This window comes from Triticum aestivum, chromosome 5A (assembly GCF_018294505.1).
Source record: "Triticum aestivum cultivar Chinese Spring chromosome 5A, IWGSC CS RefSeq v2.1, whole genome shotgun sequence".
NCBI classification, from domain to species: domain Eukaryota; kingdom Viridiplantae; phylum Streptophyta; class Magnoliopsida; order Poales; family Poaceae; genus Triticum; species Triticum aestivum.
This window is the reverse complement of record NC_057806.1, coordinates 535660748-535681797: the sequence shown is the minus strand read 5'-3', so window position 1 is coordinate 535681797 and position 21050 is coordinate 535660748. Positions and strand designations below refer to the sequence as shown.

General features: G+C 44.7%; 1 protein-coding gene across 1 annotated transcript; it reads right to left on the bottom strand.

The window, feature by feature from the left end:
• Nucleotides 1-5207: 5207 nt before the first annotated feature.
• On the bottom strand, nucleotides 5208-6428 carry LOC123104562 (chlorophyll a-b binding protein, chloroplastic). Its single transcript, XM_044526437.1, has 2 exons — nucleotides 6177-6428; nucleotides 5208-6078 (listed from the first exon to the last, which is right to left on the bottom strand). The coding sequence occupies exons 1-2, from the start codon at nucleotides 6314-6316 to the stop codon at nucleotides 5427-5429; spliced, it is 792 nt and encodes a 263-aa protein (XP_044382372.1). The 5' UTR covers nucleotides 6317-6428; the 3' UTR covers nucleotides 5208-5426.
• Between the last annotated feature and the right edge of the window lie 14622 nt (nucleotides 6429-21050).

Genomic DNA, 21050 nt, shown 5'->3' with positions numbered 1-21050 from the left:
AAGTATGCAAAAGGTGCACGGATGTCGTAATAGTAAAAATCTTACCAGGGTATCTCCATGATAGTTACCGTAGTTGAACACATGCACTAGTGGCACATATTTACCATAATGTTGAGGAGTTTGATTGTGGATATTGTAATTCTCAATGTTAGTACAAAATCCGACCAGATGATTTTTCTCCTTATAAGTTGTTAATTCGGAGTCATCGGTGTAGTGGGTTTTGTCTACCATCTCCCGCACATTCTTTGAACAATAAAAATAAGCTGTCAATGGAAATAAGCTGTCAACTATTTTGAAATAAACAATATAAATTAGTTAATAACTATGTTTGAGAAACTCACATAACGGTAGAACTGGAGGCGTATCAACAAGGACCCAAATGTCCATATTGTCTTGGTCGATGTCAGGATTACCTAGATCCATGGTGATAAGCATACCCTCATCAAAACCATACATCTTGCAAAATGCTTCTCAATTTTTGCAACCAAAATGGGTTATGCTCTCAGAATTATATAGATTTACTTCAAAGTCCACATCGTGATGAGTCCTTAGGTGAATTTTCTTTGTTTCAGAAATTTCATGATCTTCAAAATCCATCCTCTCCAAGACATAGCGTCTTGCATGGCATGGGATAAGCTATACTCGAATTGTAAAAGATGAAAATTACACGTTGAAATAGTTGAAGTGATGCTTAATTATGAAAATAACACTTGTCGTCGTTGTGTACCGTTTCAACTTCGAAGGTCTCCTCGAGCTTAATGCTGAAGCGCCGATCATCGTCCAGGTGAGGCATGTCGCACATACCTCGATCGTTGTGGCACCAGTAGCACTCCCCCGGGAGACTTTCGTCGTCCGATGATGATGACGACATATCCTACGTTCACAATTCAAAACTACATCATTTAGGGTTTGTCGACACCGAGGCATCCTAAAAGCTAAGCTTTTATCATTTAGGGTTTGTCGATGCTGAGGCGCCCTAAAAGCCTAAGCTTTCATCATTTAGGTTCTTATCGACACCGAGGCACCCTAAAAGTCAAGGTTTTATCATTTAGGGTTTGTCGATGTCGAGGCACCCTAAAAGCCTAAGCTTTCATCATTTAGGTTTTGTCGACGCCGAGGCACCCTAAAAGCCTAAGTGTACATCAGTTAGGTTCTCATCGACACCGAAGCACCCTATAGAAGCCAAGTTAAGTTTTCATCATTTAGGGTTTATCGATGCCGAGGCACCCTAGGTTGGGCCTAATCACTTGGCACTAATCACTTGGCTCTATTGCCACCTATGTTGGGTTTATCATCTAGGGTTTATCGATGCTGAGAAGAATTCTAAGTTGGGTCTAATCACTTGGCTCTATTGCCACCTATGGTTTAATGCAGCAAGAATGGCGGGGCAGTTGATCCTACTTAACTAAGTACTAAGATACCCCGGCCCATGCATTAGTCGCAAGTACCCCATATGTCCTATTTTTAGCAAAGTCATGCTAAAATTCACGGAAAATTTCAGCATGACCTTTGCTGAAAATAGGACATATGGAGTACCCAAATTTGCTGGAACGGAAGTTAATCGACATTCCGGCAAACTTAAGGGCCTCTCGGGGTACCTGCAAATTCATCACGACACAATGGTCAGAGACAAAACCCAGCAAACTAGCAAGATGATCATCATCTTTGCAAGTCATTACTTGTCAAATACAGAAGAAGGAACAATTTATTTGTGACATAGTTGGCCCATACAGAAGAAGCAACACCCTGCACTAGCCTAAAAACAAATGAAGTTTCACCCATATAAGAACAACTTTACAAAATCAGAGAAGTTGCTATGTTTTTTCTACTGCTAGGAAAAACATCACTCATTGGAAATGAAAATCTCAGTACCAGCATTTTGAACTTTGAAATGAAATACAGCAGTAGTATTAGTAGTATATGGAGTAGTATCTTGTCTAGTAGTAGTATTAGTTGTATATGGAGTAGCAAGTTTTGCCTCAGAGACCGCAAAAGCTATGTTTTTTCTCAATTCAGATAGCTAAGTGGAAAACCACGTCAAGTTCTATTTTAATACTCTATTTCTCAATGCATGCAATTGGTTTCATAGCTTTGTGTTACTGTACAGATCTATTTAACCCTAGGCACTTTGCATATACAAGCTATATAGTCTGAAATCAAATGCATACAGCTGAGACAAGCATCGACCATAGCACTCCACAGCCATGAACTTGAACAGAGGGGGAGAGAGGCGAGACAAGTGGTCCCCTTGGTGACAGGGGAACCAAATCCAAACAAGTCAAACCCGCAGCAGCAGCTTCTCTGTATCCAAGTTGAACCAAGTCCTTCCTTCACACAACACAACAGCACAACACAGCTATAGATGAGAACGCGTCAGAGATCGGAGGAGATGAAGAAGAAAATCAGCAAGAGACAACCGGAAAAGGGATTCATACCCTGTTCTCCTGCTGGACGGCGGGGAGGTCGCGGGCCTCCTCTCCTGCTGGACGTGGGGCCTCCTCTCTTGGTGGACGTGGGGCGGCTCCGAGGTTTCTAGGGTTTCGAGGGGGGAGGCGGGGCTCGGGGGGGGGGGGGGGAGGCGGGGCTCAGGGGGAAGGCGGCACTCGAGGGGGAGGAAGGGGAGAGGGAGGCGGCGGGGGCGCGTGGGCGGCTGCGGTGCAATGGGTCGGGGCAGCGGCGGCGACACGATGGAGGGAGGGACGAGGGAGGGAGCGGCGCGGTGGAGGGAGAGGGACGAATCGAAGTAGTCTGGCGAGAGGGAGGGGGGAAGGAGCGGCGCGGTGGTGTATGGATGGGGGAAGATTACTAATGGCGCACCCCCAGGCGGTGCCCATTAGAATGTTTTTTTCATAGCAATGGCGCACCAGCGCGACAGTGCGCCATAAGTATTCTTTTTTTAGATAGCAATGGCGCACGAGCCACCCGTGCGCCATAAGTAAGAATTTTTTTATTGTTTTTTAAAAAATGAATATGAATATGAATGTGAAACAGTAATATTTTTTTATAAAAACAGTAATAATTGTTGTTTAACAACAATTGTAGTCTACACTTTATTATTATTATTTTTTAAAAATGAATATGAATATGTAATAGTAATTTATTTATAAAAACAGTAATAATTTTTTTAAAAATATCATCAAATTTGTTATTTGAAAATATCATCAGCGACGGCGGTGGAGCGGGGGAGGGTGCGGGGGGTGCTCATCGGCGGCGGTGGAACTACATATGTACGTGGCGACCTAGAAGCACCGCATATACCCTCTCCCAGCTATGAGGGTCAACCTGGAACATGATCCCTTGGATCTGTTGGTGAAGGCCTTCGAGATGAGCGGGCGGTTATGCCTCGCCGTAAAAGTGCCCGACTTCCCTCCGACTCTTCAGTTATGGGTTATGTCTCTGCCACCGCAGGACCAGTGGGCCGACAGCGACGACAAAAAGTTGTGCTGAGATTTGCACTACAGCTTCACCGCATACTACACCAACAATAATGTACCAACTAGCGTTTGGTTTGACAATGGCGAGAAGACGTTGTGCGTCAGGCAAGGAGATGTATTTTCATTAGTGTGTGAATGCATGAAAAAATGAGGTCCAACACCGTCTTGCAAACATCCCTCATAGCACTCAACAAAGCCAATATTTTTGAAATGCGAGAGTGGGTGCAAGAAGAGAACCAATGAAGAGGCAACAAACATATAGTACGCAAGTACGCGGATGTTAAAAATAATCTTGTTGTTGCATGCACAGAAGATCTAAGAATTTGGAGTGCTTCACGTCACCACAATCACATCTTCCATCAATAGCATTGTTCGTGGCTAGTTCCTAGATAGTAGAATTGTGTCTGATTTAAAGTTTGTGTTAAGTTATGATCTCAAATCTGTTATTGTGTTGGAGACAACAATAACTCATGGTAGAAGTTCTGCGAGATGTTTACAACTTCATCTTGGTACCAAACTCATTTTCTTGTCCTTCAAGGACTCTTTTGTATTGCCCTAAGTGTGGTACAAAAACGAAAATCGGAGGTCACTATTTTTTTTTTTTTTTGAGAAACAAACACTGTGTTTTTTAGGGCTTCATTGTTGTTTGTTAACGGGAGTACGGGAATATGTGAGCATATGGCCAAAAAACAAACCAAGGCCCAATTGCAAATGATCCAAAACTTGCCATGGCCCAAGTGTCTAAATCGTTAGTTGCTGGAAACCAGGAGCTTGTAAGGCTGAATGCGTGAATCTGCGGATACACCTGTAGTTCACCGGCTACACCCTATCCGCTGCCGCACACTACGGTGGCACTAGTATGGATCGCGGCAACTGAAGAACGATGCTATGACATCCTCCCTGGCTCATGGCTCCTATCTTGCCGGTTGGTGCTCACCTAATCGATTTGTATTGTCATATGACTGGCGACCGAACAATGAAAAAGCGGAAAGACCGGAAATAATTTGTTCATGCATTTTCGATGATAGAATTTCTAGAAGTTGCCCCAAACAGGCCGGGGGTCGGCTTACCTCTATATATAGACAAGTAGTCGCACTTAAAAACTACGCGTCATCTCATGCTTGCCATCTTCTCAATCATAGTGAGATTGCACATTCATCTTTCATTTAATCTCCTTCTATCTAACAATTTGAGTCGTAGCGTAAGTCTGAAAGCAGTCCAATTGTCCAAGTTTGAGCCTAAACATGTGTTAGAGGTAGCGTCGTGTTGGGCACGGTTACGTGTTGAGTTGGACATGAAGTCGTCTTGTAAGAGTTCAAGAAAGGGATTTTTTTTGCCACTTTAAATTTTTGCCAGTTTTCCTTATGCCACTCTAGATTTGACATTTCACTTTTGCTGCTCCTAGTTTTTGAAAATTATCACAATTACCATTTATTGTGATAATGGTCAAAAACTAAAAGTGGCAAAAGCGAAATGTCAAAACCTAGAGTGGCATAAGGGAAATTGGCAAAATCTAGAGCGGCAAAAACAAAATTCTCCCTCGAAGAAAAGATGCAAGTTGTGCATCGCAAAATCTGTGTGTTCACGTTCATGCTTGCATGCGTTTCGAAGTTACGATCTGAAAACGATTTCAAACGGCAGAAACTAGGTTTCTGAACCAAGAATAGCCACAAAGACAAAGTTGTCTAGTTGGCCCGTTGGATCTCCGTATGCCGTTGCGAATGTCCCGTTTCATGAGCTTGAAGTACCATATACGCCATGCAGTTGATGATCTTGAGTAATGACACACGATTCTTCCATCCATTCCCTCGTGCACACCTTGTGCTTAATTAATTTACATTGCGCGCAGCTAGCGAGAGGACCTCTCGCTCGCTCGATCATGGTACAAATAAACACACAAAGTACGTGCAGCTACACGTTGATCCACGACGTACAAGTACACATGCATATCTCGTCCGATGGACGGACGGACGGACGGACGGCTAAACACATTTAGCTTCCGGGGGCGAAGTTGGTGGCGAAGGCCCAGGCGTTGTTGTTGACCGGGTCGGCGACGTGGTCGAAGAGGTTCTCAACTGGCCCCTTCCCGGTGACGATGGCCTGCACGAAGAAGCCGAACATGGAGAACATGGCGAGGCGGCCGTTCTTGAGCTCCTTCACCTTGAGCTCGGCGGCGGTGTCAGGGTCGTCGGCGAGGCCAAGTGGGTCGAAGGCGCCGCCTGGGTAGATGATATCGAGGCCCTCGCCGAGGGGCCCGCCACCAACACGGTAGCCCTCGATGAAGCCCATGAGCACCACCTGCACCGCCCAGATGGCGAGGATGCTCTGCGCGTGCACCAGGTTGGGGTTGCCCAGGTAGTCGAGGCCGCCCTCGGAGAAGATCTGGGCGCCGGCCTTGAACCACACGGCCTCGCCGAACTTGATGCCGTTCTTGGACAGGATCTCCGGGAACACGCACCCGAGGGCGCCGAGCATCGCCCACCGCGAGTGGATCACCTCCAGCTCCCTGTTCTTGGCGAACGTCTCGGGGTCAGCAGACAATCCGGCGGTGTCCCACCCGTAGTCGCCGGGGAACTCGCCGGTCAGGTACGACGGGGTCTGCTCGGAGAACGGGCCCAGGTACTTGGGACGGTCAGGGCCGTACCTACACATCCATTCATTCATCAGCAAGGTGCATTAGTCCAATGGTGTATCTTCATCAGGGGGAGCGAACCATGCATGGGAAATATTAGTAGTACGTACCAGATGCTCTGGGGCGCGCTCTTGACGGTCCGGCGCATGGTGATGCGGCCGCCAAAGTCGCCGACGCTGCGGACGAGGTCATCGCGCCGCGGGGCGGTGCCGAGGAAGCTGGTCGTCTGGTGCAGCGCCGACGCGGCCATTTCGCTGGTGGCTGGGGCTGCCTGCGAGCTCAGTGAGATGAACTGGTGGATGGTGTGTGTTTGGGTGGAGATGTCCGGTGCGCGACGTGGATCTTTATACGGCGACTGAGGCGCGCAGGGCACAACTGGTGGATGCGGGGCGCGACACGTCCGCGCGACCCCATTGGCCGCCCCGATGCCTCTGGATATGGGTCGGTATCCAGCGTCCCCAGAGTGTCCAGTCGCCGGCTGCCACCTGGAGGCAAACCGGATTTGCTCACCCACACTCTTCGGTACATGCAGCATGAAAGTCTTTCGTTCATCAGTCAGTGAAAAGGAAATAATATTTGTTACAAGAATGAAATCACATAGGAGGTGTTTGGCTACAAAAATGGTAACGGCACGTAATGAGTTTTTTTCAAGTTTATTTGGTTCACGTCTGGTAAAGGAATTGATTACCGTCGCTCTCTTGCTTCGGCCATGATCTTAGCATTGCCGGCCATTTCGAAGGGTATAGGGGAGGCACCGGCGTCGGACTCAAAGAGGATCATGGAGGCGGCGGCGGACGAGCCGGAGGGGTTTGTGTGGGGAGGAGGGGGCTCTCGAGTGAGGAGGGGATCGTGGGCTTTGTACCGTAACCTTTACCGATGGGTTGTAAGCAGCATCGATGAATAACTGGGCTGGACCCATTTAGGGGGGGACGTGTTTACCGAGATGAGTTTCCAAACGCAGCTAGTGTTTTCCCTTTAAGGTGTAAACAGGTGGGGGGCAAAAATCTCTGAAACAAACACCTTCATAATGGTTAGCACTAGAAACAATGGTACACATAGAGACGACGTCTTATGGAATCAGCTCACGGGCTTGTGTGGCATTTTTTTGGTTGGGGGCAAATCATGGGAGGGGCCCACAGTTAAATTCGGTGGTGGTAATTCGTTAGTGGGAGGTCTCCACAAGTTAATTGCATAGGTAGCCTGTAAGTGTAGACAACACCTTAGTGAAGACACCTTAGTGAAGACAAGTTATCACATATAAAGGTGCAACAATGCTTTCGAAGGTGGAAGAATTAATAAATCCTTACAAAGGACAGTGCGAGTATCCTATTCGTGATGTTTTCTTACTTGTTTATGTCTACAGGATCCTACAAATGCGTTCGAATGCTCATATGACAGAAGATTTTGTAGCTTGGAATTATACATGACCAGGCTCTTTCTCTGTACGGTTTGCTTACCGTAAGAAGTTCGAGCATCAAGATGGAACACGTCTAATGAGAGCTGATTGTCAAGGTAGAGAACAAGTTAATTTTGTTTGGAAGGATATGTGGATGCTGAAAATACCATGAAAGATTAAGCATTTCACATGGAAGGTTTTGCACGGCGCACTCCCATGCTTGGGGGTACTAGCAAATTGGCACATTCCCCGCTCACCTCAATGCCCGGTGTGTTCGATCGGAGATGAAGACATCCAACATTATTTGTTTAAATGCTGACGAGCAATGAAGTTTGGGATCTGTTGGGCTTGTTGCAAGTCATTCAAATGGATGTAATATATCGGGGTCTATTACCATGGAGATTCTCTCGAAACTACAAGGCGTTGATGGAGATTTACCAAGGGCGGAGCTTGCCGTCGTAGCAGCGTGGTATATATGGTGGCAACGACGCCAAATAGTGAAGGGGGTTCAAGTCCAGACGCCTGAGAAAATTGCACTATCTATCAGGGTTTTGGCGATGAATTACCTAAGATCAATCATACCCAAAGGTCCAACTAGGGAGACTGATCATATGTGGAAAAAAATCATGGGATGGTGAAGATAAAAATTTGATGCCTCCTTTCATAATGAAACACTCTCAGGTGTTTGTGGCGATGTGGCTCATGATGACCGGCGTGATTTTATAGCCTAACAAGTTGGTTTGTGCCCAATATCCGTGATGTGGATTCTGCAGAGCTAATTGCCATAAGGAACATACTATACTTGGCAGGCCATATCAGCTGTTCTAAGGTGGAAATCGAATCTGATTGTTCCTTTGTAGTTGATACTATCAACCAGATTGAGCACTACTTAGGTCCTGAGGTAGCAACCATCACAGAGTGCAAACAAATGATTGTGGACTTTGCAAAGATATCCTTGAAACACTGTTTCAGAGAGGCAAATCAGGTGGCAGACGAAATAGCAAAGAACTCTTTTAGCAATAGATTTTCAGGTTCATGGGATGATGAGATCCCTGATTTTATATCTCATTTGCTTGTAAATGGCATGTCCATTATTTGAGGAATAAAATCTATTTGATGTAAAAAACACTTTAGCGAAGACAAATTTCCTACCTTACTTTAGATCCTTGTGATGTCATATAATTTGTGCAAATGGCAAAACATAGGGAGCAGGACATGTACTTTATCCTTGTGCTATCATAAAGTCTGCACATGATGACATGCGGAATATTGCATCTTCGTAATAATATACAATTTGCAATTGAACACGTGTACTATGAGTTGCACAAATCAAACATGAGTATGTTATTGTATCAAGACTTAGAATCACAATTGTTGTGAAACAAAAAAAAACTAAAATTGTTTAAAATTGCTAAAGGTGGAATTAATGGCAGCCTATCACAACTATACATTTGAAGAAACTTTGCCTGGATCTTCAAGCACGGGATCATCTATTGCACACCAAAGAAGACCACAACATGATGTAGGAGGAGCAAGACTTGCACAGGATCATCAAAAAGCCTGTTTAGCTGTATTGTTTCCAGGCATAGAGATAGGCGTACTTTTTTCACGCATCGACATGTACACAAAGCTATTGATGCCACCTCTGTTGAAGAATAAGTGGCATCAACAATTATACTCAGTGCAGAAGTATCTTCTAGCATCTATTTCTCAACGTTGTCATCATCGGCTCTCCAAACGAAGAATCTAAATCTAGGCCGATACGACTAATATATTGGTATCGGGGGTTTACGTATCATTCTTGGTAAATATCGTTTTCACACATACCTCCCCATATTACTCATATAAAGGATGGAGTGCCCGTCTCTTGGGGCATTCACGCCCTCACACATCCTCCGCGGCTCCGCCCCGTTAGATCCAATTGGGGCACGCACCGCTGCCTGACTAGTGCCCTCCCAATCACCTGATCGTGTTAGTCCATGTCTCACCATCCCCATGGCTCCAGGGTCCATGACACGTGGGCTATGGACGCATGTAGGTCCATTATGTGTAGTGTCCTTTTGAAGTGATCCTGCGTGTACGTATCTTGCATTGGGTAAGAGCGGGTGTCCAACGTTTCATGACTGTTTCACTTGTGTGCCTCCACTAGGTTGGGACTGCTTCGCTTGTACATCCCACCGCTCACCCGACTCATGACAACTTCACTAGTGTACCCCCACCAAGCCGACGGTGCTTCACTTGTCCACCACACCCCTCACCTGACTCATGTTTGCTTCACTGGTGTACCACACCTAGCCGACGGTGCTTTGCTTGTCCACCACACCCTCACCTGACTGGTAGTTGACTCTGGGGCACTGTGAGCCGACACTGTGTTTGGCATGCGTCTTGACATGTGCTTGACTTGTGGGCCCCACCCTTCACCCGACTGGTAGTTCACTCTGGGCGTTGTGACCTGGCTCCTTTTGCTAGGAAGCTTTGATGATCACTAATGATATCATCTTGTCTCAACTAAGGAAATGCTAAGAAGCTTTGGTGCGTGCAAAATCATGTTCAAATATTTTTTAGCATAACGAGGATTCCTATCTTCAGATTCGGTGGTTGCCTCTAGCTGTGAGATGCAATCTACGTACGACGACCGGACGCAAAGGGTAAGCTCGTGTAGTGACGGCGATCGGTTTTATTCCATCGCATGCAATTGCTAGGATCATGGAAAAGTGGTGGCGACAACATATGATTGACTCTAATGGTGGTGCTTCTTGAATACCCGGTCTCGAGCTCCGAGGTGAAAACCTAGGTCTGACACGAGTTGGTCATACATGGCAATGGATATGTTAATGAAAGAAATATGCCCTAGAGGCAATAATAAAGTTATTATTTATTTCCTTATATCATGATAAATGTTTATTATTCATGCTAGAATTGTATTAACCGGAAACATAATACTTGTGTGAATACATAGACAAACTAAACGTCACTAGTATGCCTCTACTTGACTAGCTCGTTAATCGAAGATGGTTATGTTTCCTAACCATAGACATGTGTTGTCATTTGATTAACGGGATCACATCATTAGTAGAATGATGTGATTGACATGACACATTCCATTAGCTTAGCACCCGATCGTTTAGTATGTTGCTATTGCTTTCTTCATGACTTATACATGTTCCTATGACTATGAGATTATGCAACTCCCGTTTTCCGGAGGAACACTTTGTGTGCTACCAAACGTCACAACGTAACTGGGTGATTATAAAGGAGCTCTACAGGTGTCTCCAAAGGTACATGTTGGGTTGGCGTATTCCGAGATTAGGATTTGTCACTCCGATTGTCGGAGAGGTATCTCTGGGCCCTCTCGGTAATGCACATCACATAAGCCTTGCAAGCATTACAACTAATAAGTTACTTGTGAGATGATGTATTACGGAACGAGTAAAGAGACTTGCCGGTAACGAGATTAAACTAGGTATTAAGATACCGACGATCGAATCTCGGGCAAGTAACATACCGATGACAAAGGAAACAACGTATGTTGTTATGCGGTCTAACCGATAAAATATCTTCGTAGAATATGTAGGAGCCAATATGAGCATCCAGGTTCCGCTATTGGTTATTGACCGGAGACGTGTCTCGGTCATGTCTACATTGTTCTCGAACCCGTAGGGTCCGCACGCTTAACGTTACGATGACAGTTTCATTATGAGTTTATATATTTTGATGTACCGAAGTTTGTTTGGAGTCCCAGATATGATCAAGGACATGACGAGGAGTCTCCAAATGGTCGAGACATGAAGATTGATATATTGGAAGCCTATGTTTGGACATCAAAAGTGTTCCGGGTGAAATCGGCATTTTACCGGAGTACCGGGAGGTTACCGGAACCCCCCGGTAACCTAATGGGTCTTAATGGGCCTAGTGGAGGAAGAGGAGAGGAGGCCTAGGGGCTGCCCCCCCCCCCTTTTCCTTTACCCCCTCTCCTCCTTCCCCCCCAAGTCCTAATCCAACTAGGGAAAGGGGGGAGTCCTACTCCCGGTAGGAGTAGGACTCCTCCTGCGCGCCTCCTCCTAGGGCCGGCCGCACCCCCCCCTTGCTCCTTTATATACGGGGGCAGGGGGGCACCTCTAGATACACAAGTTGATCCTCGTGATCGTTTTCTTAGCCGTGTGCGGTGCCCCCCTCCACCATACTCCTCGATAATATTGTAGCGGTGCTTAGGCGAAGCCCTGCGACGGTAGAACATCAAGATCGTCACCACGCCGTCGTGCTGACGGAACTCTTCCCCGACACTTTGCTGGATCGGAGTCCGGGGATCGTCATCGAGCTGAACGTGTGCTAAAACTCGGAGGTGCCGTAGTTTCGGTGCTTGGTCGGTCGGGCCATGAAGACGTACGACTACATCAACCGCGTTGTCATAACGCTTCTGCTATCGGTCTATGAGGGTACGTAGACAACACTCTCCCCTCTCGTTGCTATGCATCACCATGATCTTGCGTGTGCGTAGGAATTTTTTTGAAATTACTACGTTCCCCAATAGTGGCATCCGAGCCTAGGTTTTATGTGTTGATGTTATGCACGAGTAGAACACAAGTGAGTTGTGGGCGATATAAGTCATACTGCTTACCAGCATGTCATACTTTGGTTCGCGGTATTGTTGGATGAAGTGGCCGGGACCGACATTACGCGTACGCTTACGCGAGACTGGTTCTACCGACATGCTTTGCACACAGGTGGCTGGCGGGTGTCAGTTTCTCCAACTTTAGTTGAACCGAGTGTGGCTACGCCCGGTCCTTGCGAAGGTTAAAACAACACCAACTTGACAAACTATCGTTGTGGTTTTTGATGCGTAGGTAAGATTGGTTCTTGCTTAAGCCCGTAGCAGCCACGTAAAACTTGCAACAAACAAAGTAGAGGACGTCTAACTTGTTTTTGCAGGGCATGTTGTGATGTGATATGGTCAAGACATGATGCTAAATTTTATTGTATGAGATGATCATGTTTTGTAACCGAGTTATCGGCAACTGGCAGGAGCCATATGGTTGTCGCTTTATTGTATGCAATGCAATCGCCCTGTAATGCTTTACTTTATCACTAAGCGGTAGCGATAGTCGTAGAAGCATAAGATTGGCGAGACGACAACGATGCTACGATGGAGATCAAGGTGTCGCGCCGGTGACGATGATGATCATGATGGTGCTTCGAAGATGGATATCGCAAGCACAAGATGATGATGGCCATATCATATCACTTATATTGATTGCATGTGATGTTTATCTTTTATGCATCTTATCTTGCTTTGATTGATGGTAGCATTTTAAGATGATCTCTCACTAATTATCAAGAAGTGTTCTCCCTGTGTATGCACCGTTGCGAAAGTTCTTCGTGCTGAGACACCACGTGATGATCGGGTGTGATAGGCTCTACGTTCAAATACAACGGGTGCAAAACATTTGCACACGCGGAATACTCAGGTTATACTTGATGAGCCAAGCATATACAGATATGGCCTCGGAACATGGAGACCGAAAGGTCGAGCGTGAATCATATAGCAGATATGATCAACATAGTGATGTTCACCAATGAAACTACTCCATCTCACGTGATGATCGGACATGGTTTAGTTGATTTGGATCATGTGATCACTTAGAGGATTAGAGGGATGTCTATCTAATCGGGAGTTCTTTAGTAATATGATTAATTGAACTTAAATTAATCATGAACTTAGTACCTGATAGTATCTTGCTTGTTTATGTTTGATTGTAGATAGATGGCCCGTGCCGTTGTTCCGTTGAATTTTAATGTGTTCCTTGAGAAAGCAAAGTTGAAAGATGATGGTAGTAATTACACAGACTGGGTCCGTAACTTGAGGATTATCCTCATTGCTGCATAGAAGAATTACGTCCTGGAAGCACAGCTGGGTGTCAGGCTTGCTGCTGGAGCAACACCAGATGTTATGAACGTCTGGCAGAGCAAAGCTGATGACTACTGGATAGTTCAGTGTGCCATACTTTACGGCTTAGAATCGGGACTTCAACGACGTTTTGAACGTCATGGAGCATATGAGATGTTCCAGGAGTTGAAGTTAATATTTCAAGCGAATGCCTGGATTGAGAGATATGAAGTCTCCAATAAGTTCTATAGCTGCAAGATGGAGGAGAACAGTTCTGTCAGTGAGCATATACTCAAAATGTCTGGGTATAATAATCACTTAATTCAATTGGGAGTTAATCTTCCAGATGATTGCGTCATTGATAGAATTCTCCAATCACTTCCACCTAGCTACAAGAGCTTCGTGATGAACTATAATATGCAAGGGATGGTTAAGACAATTCCCGAGCTCTTCGCAATGCTGAAAGCTGCGGAGGTAGAAATCAAGAAGGAGCATCAAGTGTTGATGGTCAACAAGACCACTAGTTTCAAGAAAAAGAGCAAAGGGAAGAAGAAGGGGAACTTCAAAAAGAGCAGCAAGCAAGTTGCTGCTCAGGAGAAGAAACCCAAATCTGGACCTAAGCCTGAAACTGAGTGCTTCTACTGCAAGCAGACTGGTCACTTGAAGAGGAACTGCCCCAAGTATTTGGCGGATAAGAAGGATGGCAAGGTGAACAAAGGTATATATGATATACATGTTATTGATGTGTACCTTACTAATGCTCGCAGTAGCACCTGGGTATTTGATACTGGTTCTGTTGCTAATATTTGCAACTCGAAACAGGGACTACGGATTAAGCGAAGATTGGCTAAGGACGAGGTGACGATGCGCGTGGGAAATGGTTCCAAAATCGATGTGATCGCGGTCGGCACGCTACCTCTACATCTACCTTCAGGATTAGTATTAGACCTAAATAATTGTTATTTGGTGCCAGCGTTGAGCATGAACATTATATCTGGATCTTGTTTGATGCGAGACGGTTATTCATTTAAATTAGAGAATAATGGTTGTTATATTTATATGAGTAATATCTTTTATGGTCATGCACCCTTGAAGAGTGGTCTATTCTTATTAAATCTCGATAGTAGTGACACACATATTTATAATGTTGAAGCCAAAGATACAGAGTTGATAATGATAGTGCAACTTATTTGTGGCACTGCCGTTTAGGTCATATCGGTGTAAAGCGCATGAAGAAACTCCATACTAATGGACTTTTGGAACCACTTGATTATGAATCACTTAGTACTTGCGAACCGTGCCTTATGGGCAAGATGACCAAAACACCGTTCTCCGGTACTATGGAGAGAGCAACAGATTTGTTGGAAATCATACATACAGATGTATATGGTCCGATGAATGTTGAGGCTCGTGGCGGATATCGTTATTTTCTCACCTTCACAGATGACTTAAGCAGATATGGGTATATCTACTTACGAGTTTGGTGTACATTTGAAACAATGCGGAATAGTTTCGCAACTCACGCCACCCGGAACACCACAGCGTAATGGTGTGTCCGAACGTCGTAATCATACTTTACTAGATATGGTGCGATCTATTATGTCTCTTACTGATTTACCGCTATCATTTTGGGGTTATGCTTTAGAGATGACCACATTCACGTTAAATAGGGCACCATCAAAATTCGTTGAGACGACGCCTTATGAACTGTGGTTTGGCAAGAAACCAAAGTTGTCGTTTCTGAAAGTTTGGGGATGCAATGCTTATGTGAAAAAGCTTCAACCTGATAAGCTCAAACCCAAATCGGAGAAATGTGTCTTCATAGGATATCCAAAGGAAACTATTGGATACACCTTCTATCACAGATCCGAAGGCAAGACTTTTGTTGCTAAATTCGGAAACTTTCTAGAGAAGGAGTTTCTCTCGAAAGAAGTGAGTGGGAGGAAAGTAGAACTTGATGAGGTAACTGTACCTGCTCCCTTATTGGAAAGTAGTACATCACAGAAACCGGTTTCTGTGACACCTACACCAATTAGTGAGGAAGCTAATGATGATGATCATGAAACTTCAGAACAAGATACTACTGAACCTCGTAGATCAACCAGAGTAAGATCCGCACCAGAGTGGTACAGTAATCCTGTTCTGGAAGTCATGCTACTAGATCATGATGAACCTACGAACTATGGAGAAGCGATGGTGAGCCCAGATTCCGCAAAATGGCTTGAAGCCATGAAATCTGAGATGGGATCCATGTATGAGAACAAAGTGTGGACTTTGGTTGACTTTCCCAAAGATCGACAAGCAATTGAGAATAAATGGATCTTCAAGAAGAAGACTGACGCTGACGGTAATGTTACTATCTACAAAGCCCGACTTGTCGCAAAAGGTTTTCGACAAGTTCAAGGGATTGACTACGATGAGACCTTCTCACCGTAGCGATGCTTAAGTCTGTCCGAATCATGTTAGCAATTGCCGCATTTTATGATTATAAAATTTGGCAGATGGATGTCAAAACTGCATTCCTGAATGGATTTCTGGAAGAAGAGTTGTATATGATGCAGCCGGAAGGTTTTGTCGATCCAAAGGGAGCTAACAAAGTGTGCAAGCTCCAACGATCCATTTATGGACTGGTGCAAGCCTCTCGGAGTTGGAATAAATGCTTTGATAATGTGATCAAAGCATTTGGTTTTGTACAGACTTTTGGAGAATCCTGTATTTACAAGAAAGTGAGTGGGAGCTCTGTAGCATTTCTGATATTATATGTAGATGACATATTACTAATCGAAAATGATGTAGAATTTCTGGATAGCATAAAGGGATACTTGAATAAGAGTTTTTCAATGAAAGACCTCGGTGAAGCTGCTTACATATTGGGCATTAAGATCTATAGAGATAGATCAAGACGCTTAATTGGACTTTCACAAAGCACATAGCTTGACAAATTTTTGAAAAGGTTCAAAATGGATCAAGCAAAGAAAGGATACTTGCCTATGTTACAAGGTGTAAAATTGAGTAAGACTCAATGCCCGACCACTGCAGAAGATAGAGATAAAATGAAAGATGTTCCCTATGCTTCAGCCATAGGCTCTATCATGTATGCAATGCTGTGTACCAGACCTGATGTATGTCTTGCTATAAGTCTAGCAGGGAGGTACCAAAGTAATTCAGGAGTGGATCACTGGACAGCGGTCAAGAACATCTTGAAATACCTGAAAAGGACTAAGGATATGTTTCTCATATATGGAGGCGACAAAGAGCTCATCGTAAATGGTTACGTTGATGAAAGCTTTGACACTGATCCGGACGATTCTAAATCGCAAACCGGATACGTGTTTACATTAAACGATGGAGATGTCAGTTGGTGCAGTTCTAAACAAAGCGTTGTGGCAGGATCTACATGTGAAGTGGAGTACATAGCTGCTTCGGAAGCAGCAAACGAAGGAGTCTGGATGAAGGAGTTCATATCCGATCTAGGTGTCATACGTAGTGCATCGGGTCCAATGAAAATCTTTTGTGACAATACTGGTGCAATTGCCTTGGCAAAGGAATCCAGATTTCACAAGAGAACCAAGCACATCAAGAGACGCTTCAATTCCATCTGGGATCTAGTCCAGGTGGGATACATAGAGATTTGCAAGATACATACGAATCTGAATGTAGTAGACCCGTTGACTAAGCCTCTTCCACGAGCAAATCATGATCAGCACCAAAGTTCCATGGGTGTTAGAATCATTACTGTGTAATCTAGATCATTGACTCTAGTGCAAGTGGGAGACTGAAGGAAATATGCCCTAGATGCAATAATAAAGTTATTATTTATTTCCTTATATCATGATAAATTTTTATTATTCATGCTAGAATTGTATTAACCGGAAACATAATACTTGTGTGAATACATAGACAAACTAAACGTCACTAGTATGCCTCTACTTGACTAGCTCATTAATCGAAGATGGTTATGTTTCCTAACCATAGACATGTATTGTCATTTGATTAATGGGATCACATCATTAGGACAATGATGTGATTGACATGACCCATTCCATTAGCTTAGCACCCGATTGTTTAGTATGTTGCTATTGCTTTCTTTATGACTTATACATGTTCCTATGACTATGAGATTATGCAACTCCCGTTTGCCGGAGGAACACTTTGTGTGCTACCAAACGTCACAACGTAACTGGGTGATTATAAAGGAGCTCTATAGGTGTCTCCAAAGGTACATGTTGGGTTGGCGTATTTCGAGATTAGGATTTGTCACTCCGATTGTCGGAGAGGTATCTCTGGGCCCTCTCGGTAATGCACATCACATAAGCCTTGCAAGCATTACAACTAATAAGTTAGTTGTGAGATGATGTATTACGGAACGAGTGAAGAGACTTGCCGGTAATGAGATTAAACTAGGTATTAAGATACCGACGATCGAATCTCGGGCAAGTAACATACTGATGACAAAGGGAACAACGTATGTTGTTATGCGGTCTGACCGATAAAAGATCTTCGTAGAATATGTAGGAGCCAATATGAGCATCCAGGTTCCGCTATTGGTTATTGATCGGAGACGTGTCTCGGTCATGTCTACATTGTTCTCGAACCCGTAGGGTCCGCACGCTTAACGTTACGATGACAGTTTCATTATGAGTCCATATATTTTGATGTACCGAAGTTTGTTCGAAGTCCCGGATATGATCATGGACATGACGAGGAGTCTCGAAATGGTCGAGACATGAAGATTGATATATTGGAAGCCTATGTTTGGACATCGGAAGTGTTCCGGGTGAAATCGACATTTTACCGGAGTACCGGGAGGTTACCGGAACCCCCCGGTAACCTAATGGGCCTTAATGGGCCTAGTGGAGGAAGAGGAGAGGAGGCCTAGGGGCTGCCGCGCGCCCCTCCCCCCCCCCCCCCCAAGTCCGAATTGGACAAGGAGGGGGGGCGGCGCCCCCCCCCCCTTTTCCTTTCCCCCCTCTCCTCCTTCCCCCAAGTCCTAATCCAACTAGGGAAAGGGGGGAGTCCTACTCCCGGTAGGAGTAGGACTCCTCCTGCGCGCCTCCTCCTAGGGCCGGCCGCACCCCCTTGCTCCTTTATATACGGGGGCAGGGGGGCACCTCTAGACACACAAGTTGATCCTCGTGATCGTTTTCTTAGCCATGTGCGGTGCCTCCCTCCACCATACTCCTCGATAATATTGTAGTGGTGCTTAGGCGAAGCCCTGCGACGGTAGAACATCAAGATCGTCAACACGCCGTCGTGCTGACGAAACTCTTCCCCGACAATTTGCTGGATCGGAGTCCGGGGATCGTCATCGAGCTGAACGTGTGCTAAAACTCGGAGGTGCCGTAGTTTCGGTGCTTGATTGGTCGGGCCGTGAAGACGTACGACTACATCAACCGCGTTGTCATAACGCTTCCGCTATCGGTCTACGAGGGTACGTAGACAACACTCTCCCCTCTCGTTGCTATGCATCACCATGATCTTGCGTGTGCGTAGGAATTTTTTTGAAATTACTCCGTTCCCCAACAGTTAATGCATCATTACCTTGTTGAAGGCATTGCTCGGATATGCTCGGAGTAGTTCTTCAGGGTGAAAACGTATATTCTAACCTTTGGTGATTGGATCCGGTGACGGCAGCGTAGGGTGTCGCACCCTTCCTAAAGGTGTTTCTGCTGAAGAACATCATTCTCCTTATGATGTCATGAGATGGATGGTGTGAAAAAGTCGTTGTTGTAGTTTTTTCAGTCGTTCATTTGTTCGCTTTGTTGTTTCTTCTCGCTTGGGCATAACTTCGGTCTTATATGACTTTGCTATTTGCCGGTGGGTTTTGTCATCTTACCTATGTAGAGGCCAAATGTATGCTCATTGTTTGTGTATTCACTTGATGCTTCATTATGAGTCAATAAAGTTCACCCTTTGTTGGAAAAAATATTTTTGAGCATCTTGATGTTAGGCTCAAATAGAACTGTCACATCAATGAAGAATTGAGATTGTTCAAAGCTAGGAATGGCCCTCAGATTTGTTGTTGCCTAACCCCAGCACATGAAAACCCTGATCAGGAAAACGCCATCTAGAACCTATACGACCAGCCTCAATATCACACTTTGATCTTCGTTTCTCAGGTCTTTTGCCATCACATTGCCAGTGGAAGTTATCATTGAAATGGTGCAACTTAGATATAATAGTGGAGGAGCGACTCCAAATATATTACTATCTTCATCGCCTACTACATTTGAAAAGACCTCTGCTAGGTAAATAAAAGTAATTACTTACAACGTTGTTAATATAACCGACATGACTACTTTTGGATAACGTCAAAAAATAGCACCAACTCAAGGAATGGAGACAACCATGTTTGTCGAACTCTCTTTTCTACAAAGAGAAGTTGTATTGGCAATTGGAAAGGCGAGTACAACCAAAGCAAATTTGGTAGAATTGTGTTGTCTTGTTTGTATAGCAATCACATAACTAACAACTCTCCTTATCCAGAGGGTAGACTTTCTTTATGAATGCCACCTCTTTTGTTGTTGAAATAATGGATGCGAACATGGATAGTACACTAGAATCATGTTTTGTATATCCACGTGATGCTGATGGAGATAATGGTCTACTTTTGGTTTTGTTCAAGGCAAAAACACGTCCCTGTTGTTGGATTATTAACTGCTTCTCTCAAACTCGGTCAAACTTTGAGATAGGTACACTTTCAACTTTGTTGGAGGGTCAAACTATCTTAAAGTTTGACTGGGTTTGTGCAAAAATATGTTAAATGCTTGTGAACCTAAATAGGTATATGACGAAAAATATATGAATCTAATGCTACTAATTTGATGGCATAAATGTTGGTCTATTATTGCATAAATACAGTCAAACATAATTTTTTTTGACTTTCCAACAAAGTTGGAAGTACACTCTTTTAAGAACGGAGGGAGTACATATTGTGCACACATGCACGCAACACGCTTCACAAGTCAGATTCAGATGTCAAGTTTTTACAATCCTTATTATTACACACACATAAGTTATCACAATTGGGTATAAAGTTCATATTAGACTTTGTGCAAAATTAAGCAAAACGTAATTTAAATAGTTCATTCAACTTCTCAATTGCATTATTTTTTGCTCCAAAGACGCAACGGAGGATATCAGTGTAACAAAGCAGAAGCATAACTTAGTATCAGAAGAAGAAAAAGTTTCACCGGTCTAGGCCGGGTGTGGCGGATCGGAGCCAGATGAGAGTATTATCTGCCTTTGGACGGGGCCGGAGAAACGAGGCCCTCCCGGTAGACGTGCCACATTGCAGTCAGACGAGCACCGATCTCCTTGCCGGTGCTCACCACTTTTCGACCGGTGATGTTATACACGCCGTACCGCCGCACCCCGTAGAACAAGGCGTCACCTCTTGGGTTACGTGGGCAATGCCCAGCCACTCCAAGTCCAAGCCACCGCCCATGAAGCGAACGTCCACCGTGTACCTGACAGCCCAGGTCTCCTTCTTGTAGTCCTGGAGCACCCACACCTTGACCGTCCGGCCGCCTTCCGCGAACGCCGACACGCCCAGACTGTAGAGGCAAGAGACTTGGCGCCACTAGAGCTTATACATTCTGATCTTTGTGAGATGAATGGCGTGTTGACAAAAGGTGGAAAGAGATACTTCATGACGTTGATTGATGACTCCACTAGATATTGTTATGTGTATCTTCTGAAATC